Source organism: Pongo abelii, chromosome 17, assembly GCF_028885655.2.
Source record: "Pongo abelii isolate AG06213 chromosome 17, NHGRI_mPonAbe1-v2.0_pri, whole genome shotgun sequence".
NCBI lineage: Eukaryota > Metazoa > Chordata > Mammalia > Primates > Hominidae > Pongo > Pongo abelii.
Window position 1 is genome coordinate 92,113,201 of NC_072002.2, and position 17,110 is coordinate 92,130,310.

The following is a 17,110-nucleotide window of genomic DNA, read 5'->3' on the forward strand; positions in this document are numbered from 1 at the left end:
GACATGAACTCATCATTTTTTATGGCTGCATAGTATTCTGTGGTATATATGAAATACCATTTGACCCAGCCATCCCATTGCTGGGTATATAGCCAAAGGACTATAAATCATGCTGCTATAAAGACACATGCACACGTATGTTTATTGCAGCATTATTCACAATAGCAAAGACTTGGAACCAACCCAAACGTCCAACAATGATAGACTGGATTAAGAAAATGTGGCACATATACACCATGGAATACTATGCAGGAGTCACTGTTTTATGGATGCCCTCGAGTCTTGACCTATTAGTGAGCTCCAGGAGCTTGTAAGATTCCGGAGCTGGATAAACAAGCCATTTCCTGGTGGTGGGAAGTCGAGGTAAGGGGCTGTAGAAGGAGGAGCCCTGGCCTGCCTCACTGAGATGAGGTTGGAGTTGCCTAGAAGGTGGATGAGAGTGCCGGTTGAAATCAGGCTATTTCTAAAAAACCAGATTACTCATTTTCCTTCTATGGCAGGTGCGGTCACACGAAGTTGCTCCAGCGTCTTGTGCTGGAGTGAGCTGTGGTGGTTAACAAGCCACACAGCCTTGTCTATGCTGTTGGGTCAGCCTTGCCTTCATATCCTATCATTTAGGATTTCAGTGACTATTTACTATTTACAATAGAGGAATCACAATAGAGAAATATGCCAGCGTGCTTCACTTTGTATTGTGTTTTTTTGGCAAAGAGGCAAGAGTACTGAAGAGTCTTGGATTTAATTATAACATCTTGCCAAATGGTGGCTTAGAAAATATTTGTTGTTGCATGAGGGAAAATATATTTCTGTTATGGATGGAACTGTGTCCTCCCACAATGTGTGTTTTGAAGCTCTCACTCCCAATGTCATTGTGTTTGGAGATGAGATAGATACAGATAGGGGCTTTAGGGAGGGAATTCAGGTTGGAGATAGGGGCTTTAAGGAGGGAATTCAGGTTCAATGAGGTCGTAAGGCCAGGGCTCTTATCCAGTAAGACTGGGGTCCTTAGATGAGAAAGAGACACCCGAGGTCGTTCTCTCTGCCACGTGAGGATGCAGCAAGAAGGCGGCCGTCTGCAGGCAAAGCAGAGAGGCCTCACCAGAAACCGGCACCTTGATCTTGGACTTGCAGCCTCTAGAACTGAGAAAATAACTGTCTGTTGTTTAAGCCACCCAGTTTGTAGTATTCTCTTGTGGCTTCCTAAGCAGACTAACAAACAAACACCCAAAATTAACTAATGGCTTCGCTCTCTTCTGTAAAAATTGCTATGAGAGAACTTTTCACTCACTGTTCTACAGTTTCTCCCTCAGTCCCTGGTTCTTTCTTCTCACATGATCCCAATTCCAATTTATAGTTCATGGCCCAGGCAGAGTCATTCATCACGGTGTCTCCTGAGCTAAACCAGCACCTGCTCTGCTCACTTCTTGACTGGCTGCTTGTCATCAGCCCTCTGTAGAGATTTCATTTCCTCCGTGCCAGGTACTTCACGCTCCAAGCTCAGAGGCTGCTCTATCAATTTCATATGCGTTCCCTGCCCCTACAGATGGGCAGGCCAGCAGTGAAAGGCAAGGTGTGGCTGTGCAGATGGAAGGGTGATCACTACGGCTTTCTGTGTCCAGTTCCACAGACCCTCATGGCCCCTCTAGCCTCTACTGACCGTGGTCCTTACAGCCTGCATGGGCCATGGGGAAGGTCCTGACAGCCTGTGCAGGTGGCGGGGAAGGGCATCTGCGTCCATGAGGCTGGGGCTCCAGCAGCCCCTCCTCTTGGCTCTCAGCCTGGTAAGTTAATTTCCAGTCACCTTCAGGAGAAAGTAGGTGGGCCACTTCAGGCAAGTGTTCAGTGAGCACACAAGCTCCCTGGCTCAGTTCCTATCTTGCTGTGTTTTATTTTAAAATACTCACCCAAGTATTGTACTGTCATGGTGAATGCTAGCTTATGATGTACCCTTGGTTTGCCTTTTAATGCATTTTCCACATATGTTACATTAATATAGACTTGCCAATGAAAAGAAGACAATTTTTAAAATGTAATTATCTTTGCATGATTTTCCAAATTCCTCAGTTGGAAGGGGTCTGGGCAGAGAAGTGTAGCCAGTGGACGTGGGCTTTCTGTCTGCCATGCCTGCCTGGCGAGCTCAGGTGGCCATGCCTCCAGCCCCGGCAGTTTTTCCTGCTATTGCAATGAATGCAGTCATATTCCCAAGCTTCTCACACTTGCTTATCATGCTGGAGTCTGAGGCTTTCTGAGCCCCGGGAAACAGGAGCATGTAATCCTACCCTCATTCAGCATGGAAGTTCCCCTTTGTAAAGGTCACAAATGCAGAGCATTTCTCACAGCTGCTGCTGAGACACAGAGGGGAACTGGTGGTTCCATTAAAAACAAAACAAAGGCTGGGTGCGGTGGCTCACGCCTGTAATCCTAGCACTTTGGGAGGCTGAGGTGGGCAGATCTGCTTGAGGTCAGGATGAGACCAGCCTGGGCAACATGGCGAGATCCCGTCTCTACAAAAAATACAAAAATTAGCTGGGTGCGGTGGTGTGTACCTGTAGTCCCAGCTATGTGGAAGGCTTTGGCAGGAAGACAGCTTGAGCTTGCAGCACTGCACTCCAACCTGGGTGACAAAGTAAGATCCTGTCTCAGATCCTGTCTCAAAAAAAAAGAAAGAAAGAAAAAAGAAAGAAAAAGAAAAAACGAGAGACTTTCATCTATCTTTTTGAAGAAAAATTCTTGTAACCAAAGGCAACTATAAGTAAAACATCGCTTCACACTCTTTCATGCTTTCAGAGAAAATGGTAGCAAGGGGAAATCGTCCAAGACTCCCGGGTTCACATCTGCAGGGTGTGTACACTAGCCACACGGCAGAACACAGAGAGACTTGGAAGCTTGTCTTCAGAGACACTAAATATTTTTTTCCTGGTGAGAGAATCAGTGCCCTGACAACTACCTCTGTTCCACTTTCTTCGGTAGCCATCGACCCTCTGATAAGGATGCCCCCTCCAACAGGCACCGCCAGGCAGCCCTGCCTCGAGACTCAGAGGCACTGAGTCACATTAGCTCTGCACACCTGGCTCTCGCTTGATGTGGGCCTGTGTGCTACAGCCCGGAACACAAAAGAAGACACCCATGCAAATACCATTAAAAGTTTATTGTTTTATTTCAATATTCAGGAACAGTGTACACTTTCCATTCAGCCATCGTCACAGCACGTGCTGTGTGGGTGCGGCCACGTATGGATCGCAGAGCCGACCTCAGCTCAGCGACGCAGAGTGCTTCTGCTGAAAAATTTGGAGGTTTGTGTCTAGAGTTTTGTTCTTTGTAACCCTCTCATCATCGAGGCTATATATTAATAGACATGATATTAAGCCCACACGAAACATTCAGAATTAGAATTGGATTAAGAAGACGCGTTTTGGCATCACGCTGACCATTCCTCATCTTCGTCCTCGGGGAGGGCGATGCCAGCGTGGGACTCTTTGGAAGGCCTATCACGGGTGCGCTAAAATCAAAACGTGGGTCAGTAGGTTAGGGAGGGAGGAGCGAAAGGAGATGTCAGCGGGTGTTTGGAAGGATGCGGTCAGAAGAGCTCTTTGTCTCCATCCACAGGGCCATCTGCTCAGCCCGTGTGTCTTGGTGAGTAATTCGGGAGCAGGTGCACGCCTGTGCCTACTCGCTATGACGCGTCTTCTGGGAGGAGGTGGATGAGCCGGTTATCTTCTCAGGGAGGGTTAGTGCTGGCCACTGTGCACCGCCGCTGCCAGCATACCCGGTCACAGCCAGTGTCTATGGGCGACTGAAGCGGCTGCGAGGCTGTCCAGAGGACTCCTACCCTTCTGCTCTGAGTGCGCAAGTCTTCCTGGACTCTCCGGCTGTGGGCTGTGGTTTGGAAACGAGGTTTCATAGAGGCTGCTCTGGGGCCACCATGCAGGGCAACGGTGACGTCCAAAGGCCACCTGCTTGACATCTCCATCACCAAATCTCCAGGAAGACCCTGTTTCCTGTGTGAGGCCATTGCCCAGTCCACGTTTGCCTCCTTTTCCTCCCTCTGCCACACGCGAATTCAGCTAATTGGGGTGTGTGGGCAGCCACGGCCTGGGGACGTGCCCCCCTCTCTGTGCTGCCCCACGTTGGACTCTAACAGCTGCCCAGCCCGCATGTCACATACCAAAAGCTCCCACATGTAGTAAGCCACTCCTTGACTGCCTAATCCTGTTAGGAAAAATGAAGTCTACTTTAGGAGGTGAGAGAAGGACAGGAAAAAAAAACGAAGCTTGGATGTCAACAGTCCTCTCTGCCACCCACGTCCTCTGTCTCTGCAGCTGTGTGCCTCCATGGCAGTGACCAGCAAAAGCGCAAGGGTGCCGCAGCCACGGCGAAAAGAAAGTCCAAGGGTGGAGGGGTGAATGTGGAGGGACGTCTGTGCACCTGGCCCCCTGAAGACCCACGTGCGTCTGGGGGCACATTGCGGGGGAAGAAACGTGATCTTCACACAGAAAGGGACAGTTTTAACCATTTTCTGTTTTCATTTTTTCATTTAACTTTTGGCCAGAAATTGCCGGTAGGCTGCCGTGGCCTGACCCTACTACGTGCACAACTCCGCAGGCATTAGGGGAGGGGTCATCTGCTCTAATTAGGTAACGGGGGCAAGTGGGATTAAAGTTTTAAGGCAGTTATATTAAGAAGCTGAGGACAGGATTCCGGAACCAGTTGAGTTTTCAGCGTCTAGCCATGGGTGATCCAGAGCGACTATCTCTTCCCCCCTGAAAAGGAAGAGAGAGGAATTAGGACGAGAGTGCCGCGGAGTCCTCCCACACCAGCATCCCCTCTTCTGTGGTCCCGGGTGGATGCTGAGCCATTGGGTGTCTCTCTCATCTGCTAATAGAAATGGCACCCCGGAGAGCTGGTCTTTTCATTCCATTTCTCCCGACCTCCCTCAGCAAATGCTAATTGAATTTCCAGTTCTGTGAGAAAGAGTCCCTGGAATCTGATTCCCAGGCCCCAGGGAGTGGTGCCTGGCATAGCCACTGTTCTGCGTAACAACGCTGCACTTCTGTGGGTGAAAGTGCAGCCGCTCCATTGCTTTGCTTTGAATGAGCACTTTTTCTCTTCAGCTAGAGATTACAGGGCAACTGAGGGGAACTGCCAGTGACAACAGGAGCAACTTCTTTTTCGGAGGGACCCTAGCACACCCCTTGCTACACGCACCAGCAAAGAGCAAAGCCACGTGTCCATCCCTGGGGACGTCCCTCCTATGTGCCATCTCATCTGCCACACCAGACAAATCAAATGCACAGACAGGTTTGTCTGCAAACTTTGACTTGAAGGGGTCTTAAAATCATGCATTTACATGTTTGGGGGACAAACAATTTTGATGTTTAAAAGAGAGTTGGCAGCTAACTGAGATGGCGCACAGGTGTGCCATGGCCCACGGTGTGGAGGTAGCCAGGCGTGGCCATCCCTCTAGAAAGAGGCGCACGTTGGTCACTTAGATTGACAAAGCAGAACTGCACTTTTTTTGCATTCAAATTTTTATTCAAAGCTTAGTCTCTCTCCTTGGGTTTCCCCTCTTTTATGAAATGATCAATTTTGGCGAAGAGCCCCCAGAAAGCAAGATAGAAAAGAAATATGCTCTTTACCGTGGCTGATCAGCAACGAACCAACACTGTCCTCATCTAATTCTACATCTTTCACACTGCCCAGTAACACGAATAACCAGAGCGCGGATGCCAAGAATCCTTACAAATAACGCAGCTAACAGACCAAGGTGACAGTTCTGACTTCTTGGGGGGGTTTCCAAGTACATACGTAGCATTATAAACAAGCCTGTATGTTGTGGTTACACAACTCACTCAAGGGATTTTTGTTTTCACAAGTGAAAACGTTTATGAAATTCTAGCCTGTGAAGCCGCTTTAGGGACCATCTAGTGAGATTTTCCTCCCAAGACAGGCAGCTTTCTCACATACCGCGGAGGCCTGCCGGCCTGGGGACTGACAGGTGCAGGGCCCTGCCCCTCGAGGGCCAGCCTCTCCCTCGGGAGCATGGGTTTTTCCTGTTTCATCCTGGCTTAACTTGAACATCCTTGGCATTGGAGCTGCCCTCTGGAGTAGCCCAGAAGTTGGCACTCACCTCACCTTTTGCTGCATTTCCAAGAGATCAGCCTTTGGACTTCCTGGAAAGTGGTAGAACAACTGTCCTATGAAACAAAGTGCTTCTGTGCTGAAATGGAGTAAGTTCCCTGCAGCCTCTGGCAAGGTAACTTACCGAGATACAATCTTAACTTTCTTGATGCCCCCTTTTGACATTGAAAATGGTGGGTGTATTGGTTTTACTTTTTATCATTGAAACTACAATTTGTTGAGCACAGACCATGCAGGAAACCCGTTTTTCCCCGTTTTCTCTTTTGTGCTCCCAGCACCCCCTGGAGTAGGTGTTCCTATCATCCTTTCTTTATAGCCCAGGAGCCAAAGCTCAGCCAGCCCAAAGGAGCCAGGATTAGAGCCTGCATGGATGCAACAGTCACGCTTCTCTCTATTATGTGTCTTGCAACTTGGAGTCACATGATCTAAGCATCTGATCCACCCTGGGCTCAGGTCAGTATAAGGCTGAACTCACAAGGTGAGGGTTAGACTGACCTCCTCTCTCACGACAGGAAAAGAACAGAGCCTACTGCAAGAGGCAGATACTCTTGCCTCCACTTTGACACCTCACAACTCCACAGCAACACTACAGGTGGGAAAACGTTCACATGTATGTTCGTGGAAATTAATGCACATGGAAACAGGATGCTCCTATGATGTTCTGATGTGGTTTCCGAGTGATGGGGGGACATGTATAGTTTTTTCTACCCAGTTCCTACCGACAGCGCTAGACTTCCAGATTTGAGTCTTTTCCTCTCACTACTGATTTCCAACAGCACCAAAAAGAACAGAAAGATGGTAAAATGATGTTAAATGCTATGAAGTCCCTGTCCTCTCCATCTGCCTGCCTCTAAACCCCCTCATTTCTGGGGGAGCTGATTTATTAATCTATTGGAACTGCTCCAAGTCAACTCATTCAGCCATACGGCCATAGTAGGCCAGTTATGAACTTTTTATGCAGTAAAATTTAATTACAACCATATGATTTGAAATTTGCTTTGCTACATTGAAGCTTCCCTTGAACTCCACAGAAATTAAATAATTTTTTAAAGCTTCTTACAAAAAAGTTCAGGGAAAATACTGAACTTATTTAAGAAAACACGTGTATAGTACACTGGTTATATTTGCACACAGTAAATGTGCAGATCTAAATGCAGCTTTCTGTTCCTCAGGCTGGTCTTGGTAAGCTCTGGCCTTGCAAGCATCTTTGAGTGACTGGTTGTAAGCCTTGCATATATTGCAAGGACAATATTTGCTAAATGGGGCCCCTCACTCATCTGGGCCCTCCCATCAACTCTGAGCCAGCACTCAGCTCTCCCTGTGTGTCTAACAGTCCTTAAGCTGGTAGTGGAGTAATTAGTTATCCAGATGGGATGAATTCGTGTTTCCCAGGTGAGCACGGTGTCTGCAAAATCATCACAACTAGCAACACCTAGTTCACCCTTGGACAATCTGACTCAGTGAGCCTGTGGCGGAGCGCAGACAGGGGTCTGGGCGTGCATCCCAGGCGATTCAGAGGCAGGTGAGGTACTGGCCAGGTGGGGCGGGGCCGTCCTGATTGCAGTGCTGGGTTCAGACACTGCTCCCCGGGGAGCCTCATCTCCGCCCTCTTGTGGCCACATCTCAGAACTGCGGCAAGGTACAGCATGATGGCCCTGAGACTTGACTATTTGGAGAATTTATTTTCTTACTCAGAATTTACGTTGAGAAGTGGATCCTGCCTACCACTTTATCTGACATAAAGCTGCTTACTTAGCAGCTCAGTTACTCACTGCTCACTTCACATATTAAAAGCTTTTTCTAAGACCGGCTATCCTTAAGAGCAGGGGCTGTGGCCTGAATCGCCTGTTGTCCACAGAACCTCCCAGAATCGAGGCTCATGGCAGAGGTTCTGCACTCACCAAGGACGCGGAGGGACCATGTCTGTGCCCATGCGGATCCCAGCTGCTGGGCAGAGCACACCACACATCCAGACTCAAAAAATACATGGAGTCAAAGTGTATTTCAGGTGACTGAATCAATGAGTATGTTACACACCAAGAAAGACCCCTCCTCTCTGCACCCCGGGGAGGACCCCCAGAAGCCTGGTCTCCTCCAAGATGAAAACGCAAACGCAGGTGCCTGGGGGGCTCCCAGACCCTTTGGCTTCGCGGTTCCCTCCTGGCCCTGCCTGGAGCTTCACGTGCCTCCCGTTTTGCTTAATGAGAGCCTCTGTCTAAGAGTTAAGGGTTTTCTGGGTGACGTTTAACAATAATAAAGGTGACTGCTTATCTAAGGAATCCGAGCCCTGCACCTGCCAGCCGCGTTTTGTGTTTGTCACTACCGTTTACTTTCACAGCGATTTTGTGAGCTGAGTGGGCGGGTTACCTCCATCTTACAGATGAGAAAACCGAGTCTCAGAGACACAGCTGATAAACAGCGGGCCTGGCATTCGTCATGGGTCTGGTTCCAGGTCCTCATGAGCCGACGGGACACTCCCCACTCCCTGAGGTCTCCTGGGCATCCCGTCCCGTGGCTCCAGGGATCTCCCCCCGACACCCATGTCTGCTTGACTCCTGCTTTAGCTCCCTGAGGGCTCCAACCCCTGGGCATGGGCAAGTTGGACTCCAGCTGGGCCCTGCCCCAGAGTCAAGGTCAGTGGCCTGCTCCAGGGCCCCTGAACCAGCCTAGGCGCAGCCCTTCCTCAAGCACCTCCGGCTCCACATGCATCTCGGAGGAAATCCACGCGTAAATGCGGGTGGGCAAGGCCACCTGAGCCCCTGCACGCCTGCTGGGACAGAGCTCGCCCAGGGTACAGTGCGGCTGAGCCAGAGGCGGCAGCCACCCTTGTGCTCAGCTTAGTTGGGGATTCTGGGACCTTTTAGTCCCCGCTCAGTGGAGCTGAGCAGAGGGTACCTTACCAGCTTAAAAATTTTGGAAAGCGTGCCCTGGGCATCGACTCCCTTGAATCCCTTGTGAGCCGATTTATAGTCGGACGCTCTGCCTCCGTAGCCAAATCCTGGTCTCTGGCCTTCGGCCCCCTGCAAGAAAAGACCACAGAGCTCAGCCTCCACCCGCGGTGCTGGGCACGCTGCTTGAGCCACTGGGAGCTGCCACCAGGGCCCCGGGGAAGGGCCCAGGCCCCGGACTGGACTGGTGAGTGGTTCAGGAGCCACGGGCCAGCACCGCGCTGAGGGGTTGGGGGCGGGAGAGGCTGCTCCCCCAGGTCTACCAGGGTGTTGGCCGCAGAGAGAGGAGGGCTCTGGTTTGGGCGGAGGCTCTCTCATGAGATATGCGGCCCAACCACACATATTTTAAGGATCTAAGTCGTTTAGGGAACAGTTGCTTACCTTCACGCTGTGGGGTGTTCAAGAGAAGATTAGCAAACATCAAGCAAATCAAGGTAAGGAGGCTCCTGCCTACACGTGTTTGGAGGACTCGGACCCTGGGGGGCTGTGTGGTGTGTAGGTGCCGTCCCCGGAGGCCCCGGCCTGCGCCCTTTGCTGGGGGCTCCTTTTGCTGATTGATTTGCACAGATTGGATTCTGGTCACGTGGGCCCTGTGGTTCTAGGATCTGTCTGGGAGATCAAGAGTCCTTGGCCTTAGTACAATGTCGAGCCTCGTATCTTTTATAAGGTTTTGAGACAAAATCCTGAGCTCTCCCCCAGGGTGAGCAGGAATCCGTCTCCCTTGGCCATAGCTCGGACTGGGAGCAACAGGAGGCCGGGGCTGCTGAGCCGGACAGAGGGAGGAGGCAGGCCTGGCTGGCATGGGGGGCAGCTGCGTCCCGGCAGCAGCGGGACAGCGTCTCAGCTCCCCCACCTCCCAGTCCCCTAGCACCTTTCTAGCTCCTCCGGCTGTGTGGCCTTGGGCAAGGGCAGGAACCTCTCTGAGCTTCAGTTTCCTCATCTACACAATGGGTTTGTGCGAGAACACAAGCCGTTCATGGAGATGCCACTCCTCAGGTGGAGGCTGCCAACTCTGGGCTTTGGTGCCAGCTGTCATTTAGGGAAGAGCAGGCCACCCTGCTCTGGCCTCATCAGCCCCAGCAGCCCCTCTGGCTTCCTCATGGGCCGTGTGATCACAGGGGCTTCCTGACACACACGGGTGTGAGTGTCCCAGGACCAGCCTCTACTTGCTACTGTGCTGTCTTCTCGAGTGGGAACTCCACTGCAAACATGGGGAGGAAGGGAAGGAGCTCGCTGTGGGAGTCTGGGCGCGGTGGACGTTAACAACGGGGGGCCAAGTGTCCTCCCACGGTGGGTGCACCGTGGGAAGGCCGACCACACTGTTAGCTTTTCAGGGATCTTGGTTGGCCTCCTGAGTGTCTACTCGATGGACAGGGTCCAGGCTGCACTTTACGCTTTGCCAACAAGAAACAGGAGGCTCCTAGAGCCTTCTCCTGAAGTCTTGTGGGAACCAAACCAAACTGTCCCTCCTCTATCAGCCTGCAGCCTTTCTTCCATTTCATTAAAGTGTTTTAGGACAGGGAGGACCTTGACCAACCTAGCCGTCTCTTATTGAGAGGTGAGGAAGATGACACCAGAGGCCTCAAGGCTTCCAGAGCACCTGGCTGCACCCGCAGCCTCTGCTGGGGGCTTCCCACCGTAAAAGCTACTTGTACAGTTTTCTTTTCATTCAGCCTGTGCTTGGGACTGAGCACGGCCACTCAGAACCAGGCAGCCGCTTTCGTGTGAACAGTTGATTCGGGGGCTATCCAGTGAGGTGAGGGACAGGGGATGTGTGGCAAGAAGGTCTAAGCACTGCACAGGAGGGGACAGCCAGCCTCACTCTTGCTTCCCAGAGGGTTCCAGGTTCGTGCTCACTCCCTGATAGCAGAGGGCCTGGGAGGCCAGGTTGCCAGCCTGGCTCTACATGGCAGAAAGCCACTTCCCCTGCAAGCGCTAAGTCGTTCTGTCTTACTCTATTGCTTTTCTCCAAAAATAGAGTTTTTGAGAACTAAATCCGGGGATTGACTTTCAGATTAACAATCTGCTTGGCCTTTCCTCCTTTCGAATCCTTAGTCATGTTTATCTTTGGGGAACCTAGAATGTACCAGGAAACACACAACACAGTTTAGAAAGAGAAAGTGGGGCTCTCTGGAACTCCAGACAAGGAGAGAGTCCTGCGGCTCTGGGAAACAGACAAGCAGACAAAATGCAGAGAAGGATTTTGCTTTGGAAAAAAGAGAAATTCAACAGACATTAGTAGGACCCAAAAGGGAGAGATGCAGGGAGGAATGCAGGGGTCTTTCTTGTTAGCTGCTGGGGCGGAACAGCCTGTGTGCAACCCCCCATCGCTCCACATTCAGGGAGGATCCGGCACGATGGCCCCAAGGTCCACTCCTAGAAAATTAAGAGCAGATAAAGCAGTAGCTAAAATAAGATTTCTGGGTCAAAAATGAATTTCATTCTTCTATCCTCTTTGTCTCCTGCTGGTATAGAAAATAAAAAATTAATTGTGAGTACTAGTCCATCTACATTTGCTACATGACTGTCATCGTTTTGCAAATTCATTAGGTCAGAAAAAGCAAGTCAAATATGCATTAATAGAAAACGTTCCAGTAAATACCTTAGTTCATAATTCAGTGTAATCATGTGTGGGACTGATTTGGGATCCTCATGGAATCTTTTCTTTGCCTTTCTCTCAAGTGCCCCGTCCCTTCCTCCCTCTCTTCCTTCCTCTTTCCCATCTTCTGTTTTCTTTTCCTGTTCTTTCTCCCTGTTCTTTCTCCTTGTTGTCTTTCTTTTAAAATGTATTCATTCATTTATATGATGCTTATTAATTGAGCAGAAAGTGTAGGTAGGCTCTGTTCTAGCGTATGAGAGAACTGCAGTTTCAGAGACAGACACAACCTATCTACAATATGTTGATGATTATTCCTCCATTTTATTCTAAAATTATAACCTTTATACAGTAAAAATCATATCTGATATTTGCTAGTAACTAAAGTCTATAAGTTTGTTTAGAATATAATGATTGGCATTTTAATTTGGCTCAGACACCAAATTTTTCACTAGAAAGTTCAAATTGGCCATTTTAAACCTTCCTTGAAAGTTTGCTTTCAGTATTGACCAGCCTAAAATTCCTAAGAAGATTTTCTGGATGGCTTGATATCTATGTTTTAATTATTATTTAATTAAATACAAAACAAAAATCTTTGGATTAATGAGGTTATTATAAATCGAGCAACTCTATTTAGCCTCTTTTTCTGTTCATTAGCAGAATCGTTTTTCCAGTGTCAGCATCTGGGGTTACTGAGATGGGCCAGCCAGTCCCTCTTCCACATGCGGGTTCCTGGGGCTTCTCGCACTGGTTGTGTTGGAAGAAGTTAAACATTTTCTCGGACGTGGTGTTGCTCCCTCCCTGGGAAGGAGACCAGTCACGTCTCCTGGGAACCCTTTGGGAGAAGAGGGTCTGGCCTTGCAGGGCTGGGTCCCAGGCACAGAAGCAAGAGACCAGACCTTCCGGAAGGGAAGGCCACGTTTCATTTCCCCAGTGGAAGAGAAGGCGGCCCGATCCCAGCTGTGGGCAGAGAGGTCTTGAGAGGAGAGAAAAGGACGCCGGGAAGCAACCGAAACAGAGGAGAACACAAAAGTTGCGGGGCTGTGAGGACCGGGACGGAAGAGGAAGCCGATGGAAGTGCGTTCGTCACCTACCCAGCTAAATCTGCTCAGGGACAGTCCTCTCCCCTGCGTGAGGAAGACAGAGAAATAATGACATGATGGTCAGTGAAAGGAAAGTCCTTTCAATCAACAGGAAACACAATCAAAGCACAGTAGAGCTGAGGTGGTAAAAACAGGTTCCACCTGGAGCTCCGAGGGGGGCCGCAGGCTCAGGGCCACAGCAGCTGTGCAGCTGCGGGAGGGACAGGAGGGGTGCATGGATCTGCCGACCTGTTCTACTTGGGAGCTGCTTGGCAACACGTTTTGGGATGAATTCTGGTAGCTCTGAGCCTAACTCTCTCTTTGGTACATTATGGGATTTTAGAGAAGGTCTATCAGAAAAGTGATGATTAATCAAAACATTCCAAGGTCTTACCTTTCCCTGCGACGGGGGTGGTGTGCGAGGTGTCACCTGGAAAGACACAGAGAACAGTGGGCTGCATTGGGAGCCCTGTGCCGCCGTCCATTTCCTAACGGGTTCCTGCCTGCTGAGGGTGGCTAGCATCCATCAGCTGCCAGAAGCACCCGGGTGCCCAGCCTCCCCATTTCTGTCCTAGTTGGTCAAGCAGTATAGACCTGAGACTGAAAATATTCTAGATGATGCAGATCCTCCGGAGCACTCAGAAAGTGTTTCAGAGGATGGAAAACACCTCCCAGAAGCTCCATAGCTGGGGAATGGGCCCATCTTGGGACACAGGGAAGACGCCTGTCCACTGCTCACTGAGGGAGGCGGCGAACTTTGCTTCACCGTGAGCCCTTTCAGGGGCTGGAAGTAGCGGGTCCTCTGACATTCAGAGCTTCCAAGGGGATGCCCCCAGGTCTGCAGCTCCTAAATGCACTTATCAAATACGACCATAAAATGTCTGCTGCACTGAGATCTTGGAATTAGAGGCCTGTGGTTTTGTTCTTGTTTTTAATAGACTTCGTTTTGCATGGCACTTTTAGGTTTACAGAAAAACTGTGCAGAAATTAGTTTCCACATACCCAGAACAGTTTCCCTTATTAGCAACACTGTGTTAGGGTTCTCTCGGTGCTGTGCACGCTGTGGGTTTGGACAAGTGCGTGCTCTTCAGTCACCATTGCAGCCTTGACAGAGCGGTTTCGCTGCCCGAAAAATGCCCTAAAAATGCCCTCGCTCTCTCTGCTGTCCCCTCCGCTCCCAGCCCATGGCAAGCACTCTCTATAGGTTGCAAAGCCTGTGTTTTTAGGCTGAGCATTACATGGGAGTCTAATCTCAAGAGAAGTGAGCTCTCTGGAGAACGCACGGCATGCACAGTGCAATCCGTGGCAGATACCGTCGGGAAGCGATGTCTGGAACTTGTGATCAGGTGCGAGTGGTGAGTTCCCCGGCCAGCCTCACCCTGAGGAGGACCCCGGTGCCACTCCCAAACGTACGAACGTCCTGTGTGGATGACAGCAGTGGCCAGCACCCCTCCTCCCCCTCACAGTTGCTACCTCTTCCCATTGATCATCACTTACAATGTTCTTGAAGAAGTGGACTACGGGGTTTTCATCTTGGGTCCGGCCGTGTGACTTCTGGGGCAGGGAGCCGTAGTGAGCAGTTCTTGCTGCATGGTGTGAGTCCTGAAAGACAGAGGTGCGGTGACCTCAGGACAGGTCCAGAGTCCCTGCGGCTTGTCCTCCTCAGGGAAGCTGGATCTCTCCTCCTTTGTGATCTGGATTTTTTAAGGGCCTTCTACTAGGAAGCCGCAGATGAGCCACCAGGCACACTTGGGGCAGCTACGGGCTGGCAGCAGCGGGTTTGGGTGCGCGACTTGCTGGGGAGAGATTTCTATCACCGACTCAGTGTGCGGCTCTCCTGAAGGTGAACAAGCAAATAGAGGGGAAGTGACAGTAATTCAAGGGGGATTCCATCTGAGATAGGGTCAGGTTGGGCAAAGCATTGAGAGAAAAATATTACTTATCCCCAGGCTTCTGGGTTGAACACAAGAAAATGCTTGGGAAATACACACAGAAAAACACACAACAGCATGAGGCAGGCAGCTCATGGCTTTGACGCAGCTGCATAACATGAGCTGGTCTCCGCTTCTCAAAATAAGTGTCTCACGCCACACTGGCACCGGCCTGATTTGGGAATATCACTTCCACATCTCGAGTAAGAGGAAGCGGAGAGGGAAGAATGGCTGGGCATGAGTGCCCAGGGCCAGCTGGTAATCAACAGAACCAGAACACTCCAGGTCAGTAGAGATTGCACAGAAGATACGGAGCGGTAAGCGCTGCGAGAGGTTAGCTCACAGCAGAGGGAAGGGAAAAGCCATGCACCCAGGGGGCAGGGGACACAGGGGACACAGGGGACGCAGGAGACGCTGCGGCTTTTGCAGACTTCATGCATTGTCTGCTCGACTCTCAGCTCAACTGCAAAGGCCCAACAGCGGTGAACGCGCACCGGGCAAGAGGGCTGACCATGAGTTCTCAGAAAAGCAAAGGAAAGGGACTCGAGGGAGCTTGCGAGATTGATTTTGTCAATTTTCCCCTCGCTTTCTCACTGCTGCTCCCAGATCCTACTTGTTCAGAAATAGCCTGCATGTAAAGAGCCCACACCTCAGGCAGGAATGAATTTCTGGAGGTCAGAGGAGCTCTGGCCCCAGGCATTCTGGCTGCGCCCCGTCGACACAGAACGCAGCGGAAGCAATCAGTTAAATGCACTGAAGTCAATTGAAGCATTTCCCTCCAGTCTCTCGGCTCTATGCACATTGATTGGGAGGACCCCTTGTTGTTCAGAAGACAGTTTTGCCACCAAAGGCCTAAAGTGCACTTTTCTGGGATTTATGGTAGTGCACGGAATGGTGGAATTCAGTGGGTGACAACTGCATGCTGCAGCCACAAAGGACAATGTTTGCAGAGTGTGCTGCGTCTCGCCCAGCACCAACATTGTTCACCTCTGTGGCTGAACCCAGACAGGGGTCTCCACATGGCACACGTCAGGTCTGAAGTTTTGCTGGCACTGGACTCTTTCCTCTACCCTCCTTCCCTACTCCATCCTCTTCAAAGCAGCGGTTCCCAACCTTTTTGGCACCAGGGATGGGTTTTGTGGAAGACAGTTTTTCCACGGATGGGGGTAGCGGAACGTTTTTGGGATTAAACTGTTCCACCTCAGATCATCAGGCATTAGATTCTCATAAGGAGTGCACAACCTCGATCCCTCGAACACGCCGTTCCCCGTAGGGTTTGCTCTCCTATGGGAATCTGGTGCCGCTGCAGACCTGACAGGAGGCAGAGCTCAGAAGATAATCTCACTCACCCGCCGCTCACCTCCTGCTGTGCCTCTGTTCCTAACAGGCCACAGAGCGGTACCGGTCCAGGGCCTGGGGGCTGGGGACCCCTGCTTTAAATGTTTCTTGCCCTCACCCCCAGACTACTAACAGCTCCCCTGCTGCCTGTGAGGCTCCCTGCCCTGCTCACCCTTCAGGACGAAGCCAAAGCTCTTTGTCCCCTGGGCCCTAACGTGGTGAGGCTTCCTGTCCACCTTCCCAGCATTCAGCACCCAGAGCAGAGCAACTTCGTGAAACAGAAGCAACGTGGATGTCCCTCTCCTTCCAGTGTCCTGTGGCCGCCCTTGCCTGCAGCGGGAGCCCTGTTACTCTGGGCGCTTCTGAGGGCCCTTCGCTCTGGCTGCAGCCCTGCCAGGAGCCGGAGCCCCAGCCCCAGCTCTCCTCCCGCCTGCCCTGGCTGCTAAGCATCCATCCCCTGCCCTGGGCCGCGCCCCTATGCCCTGGCCCCGCCCATCTTCCATGTGGATGGGCTGTGCATCCTCTGCCCTGGGCCTTGTGCAGGGTCCTTTCTGTCCACAAGGCCCTTCCTTCTCCCATCTGTCTGAAACCTCCGCAGGGCCCAGGGCAAAGGCGTCTCCCATGCACGGGGCCTACTCAGCACTGCGAGCTCTGTTTTCTGCACCCCTTGCTCGTGGCCTCCCCTGTGACAGAGTTGCAGGCACATCAGGGCGTAACCATGAGCTGCTTGTCCCTCTCTGCCCTGGGCCTCATTACTTCTCAACTAAATGCCAGGGGCCAGGCATGGTCCACGTTCTGAAAATACCGCAAAAGTGAAGCAGACAAAATTCCTGCCTGAGAGGTTTTGAATGCATGAGGAATGAAAGAGGGATCCCATTTTGGCTGGGCGTGGTGGCTCCTGCCTGTAATCCTAGCACTTTGGGAGGCTGAGGTGGGCAGATTGCCTGAGGTCAGGAGTTCGAGACTACCCTGGGCAATATGGTGAATCCCCGTCTCTACTAAAATACAAAAAATTAGCCAGGCTTGGCGTCGTGTGCCTGTAGTCCCAGCTTCAGGAGGCTGAGGCAGGAGAATTGC

General features: G+C 51.1%; 1 protein-coding gene across 2 annotated transcripts in view; it reads right to left on the reverse strand.

The window, feature by feature from the left end:
* Positions 1 to 3,133: 3,133 nt before the first annotated feature.
* MBP (myelin basic protein) overlaps positions 3,134 to 17,110 on the reverse strand; it is a gene marked incomplete at its 5' end in the record, with an annotated part of 37,708 nt that continues 23,731 nt past the window's right edge. Inside the window, 5 exon segments of one of the 2 annotated variants that reach the window (NM_001133619.1) lie at positions 3,136 to 4,760; positions 9,039 to 9,158; positions 12,777 to 12,809; positions 13,159 to 13,194; positions 14,262 to 14,366. In NM_001133619.1, coding sequence (NP_001127091.1) covers positions 4,716 to 4,760; positions 9,039 to 9,158; positions 12,777 to 12,809; positions 13,159 to 13,194; positions 14,262 to 14,366 — 339 coding nt within the window. In that variant the 3' untranslated portion in view covers positions 3,136 to 4,715. 2 annotated transcript variants of the gene reach the window in all.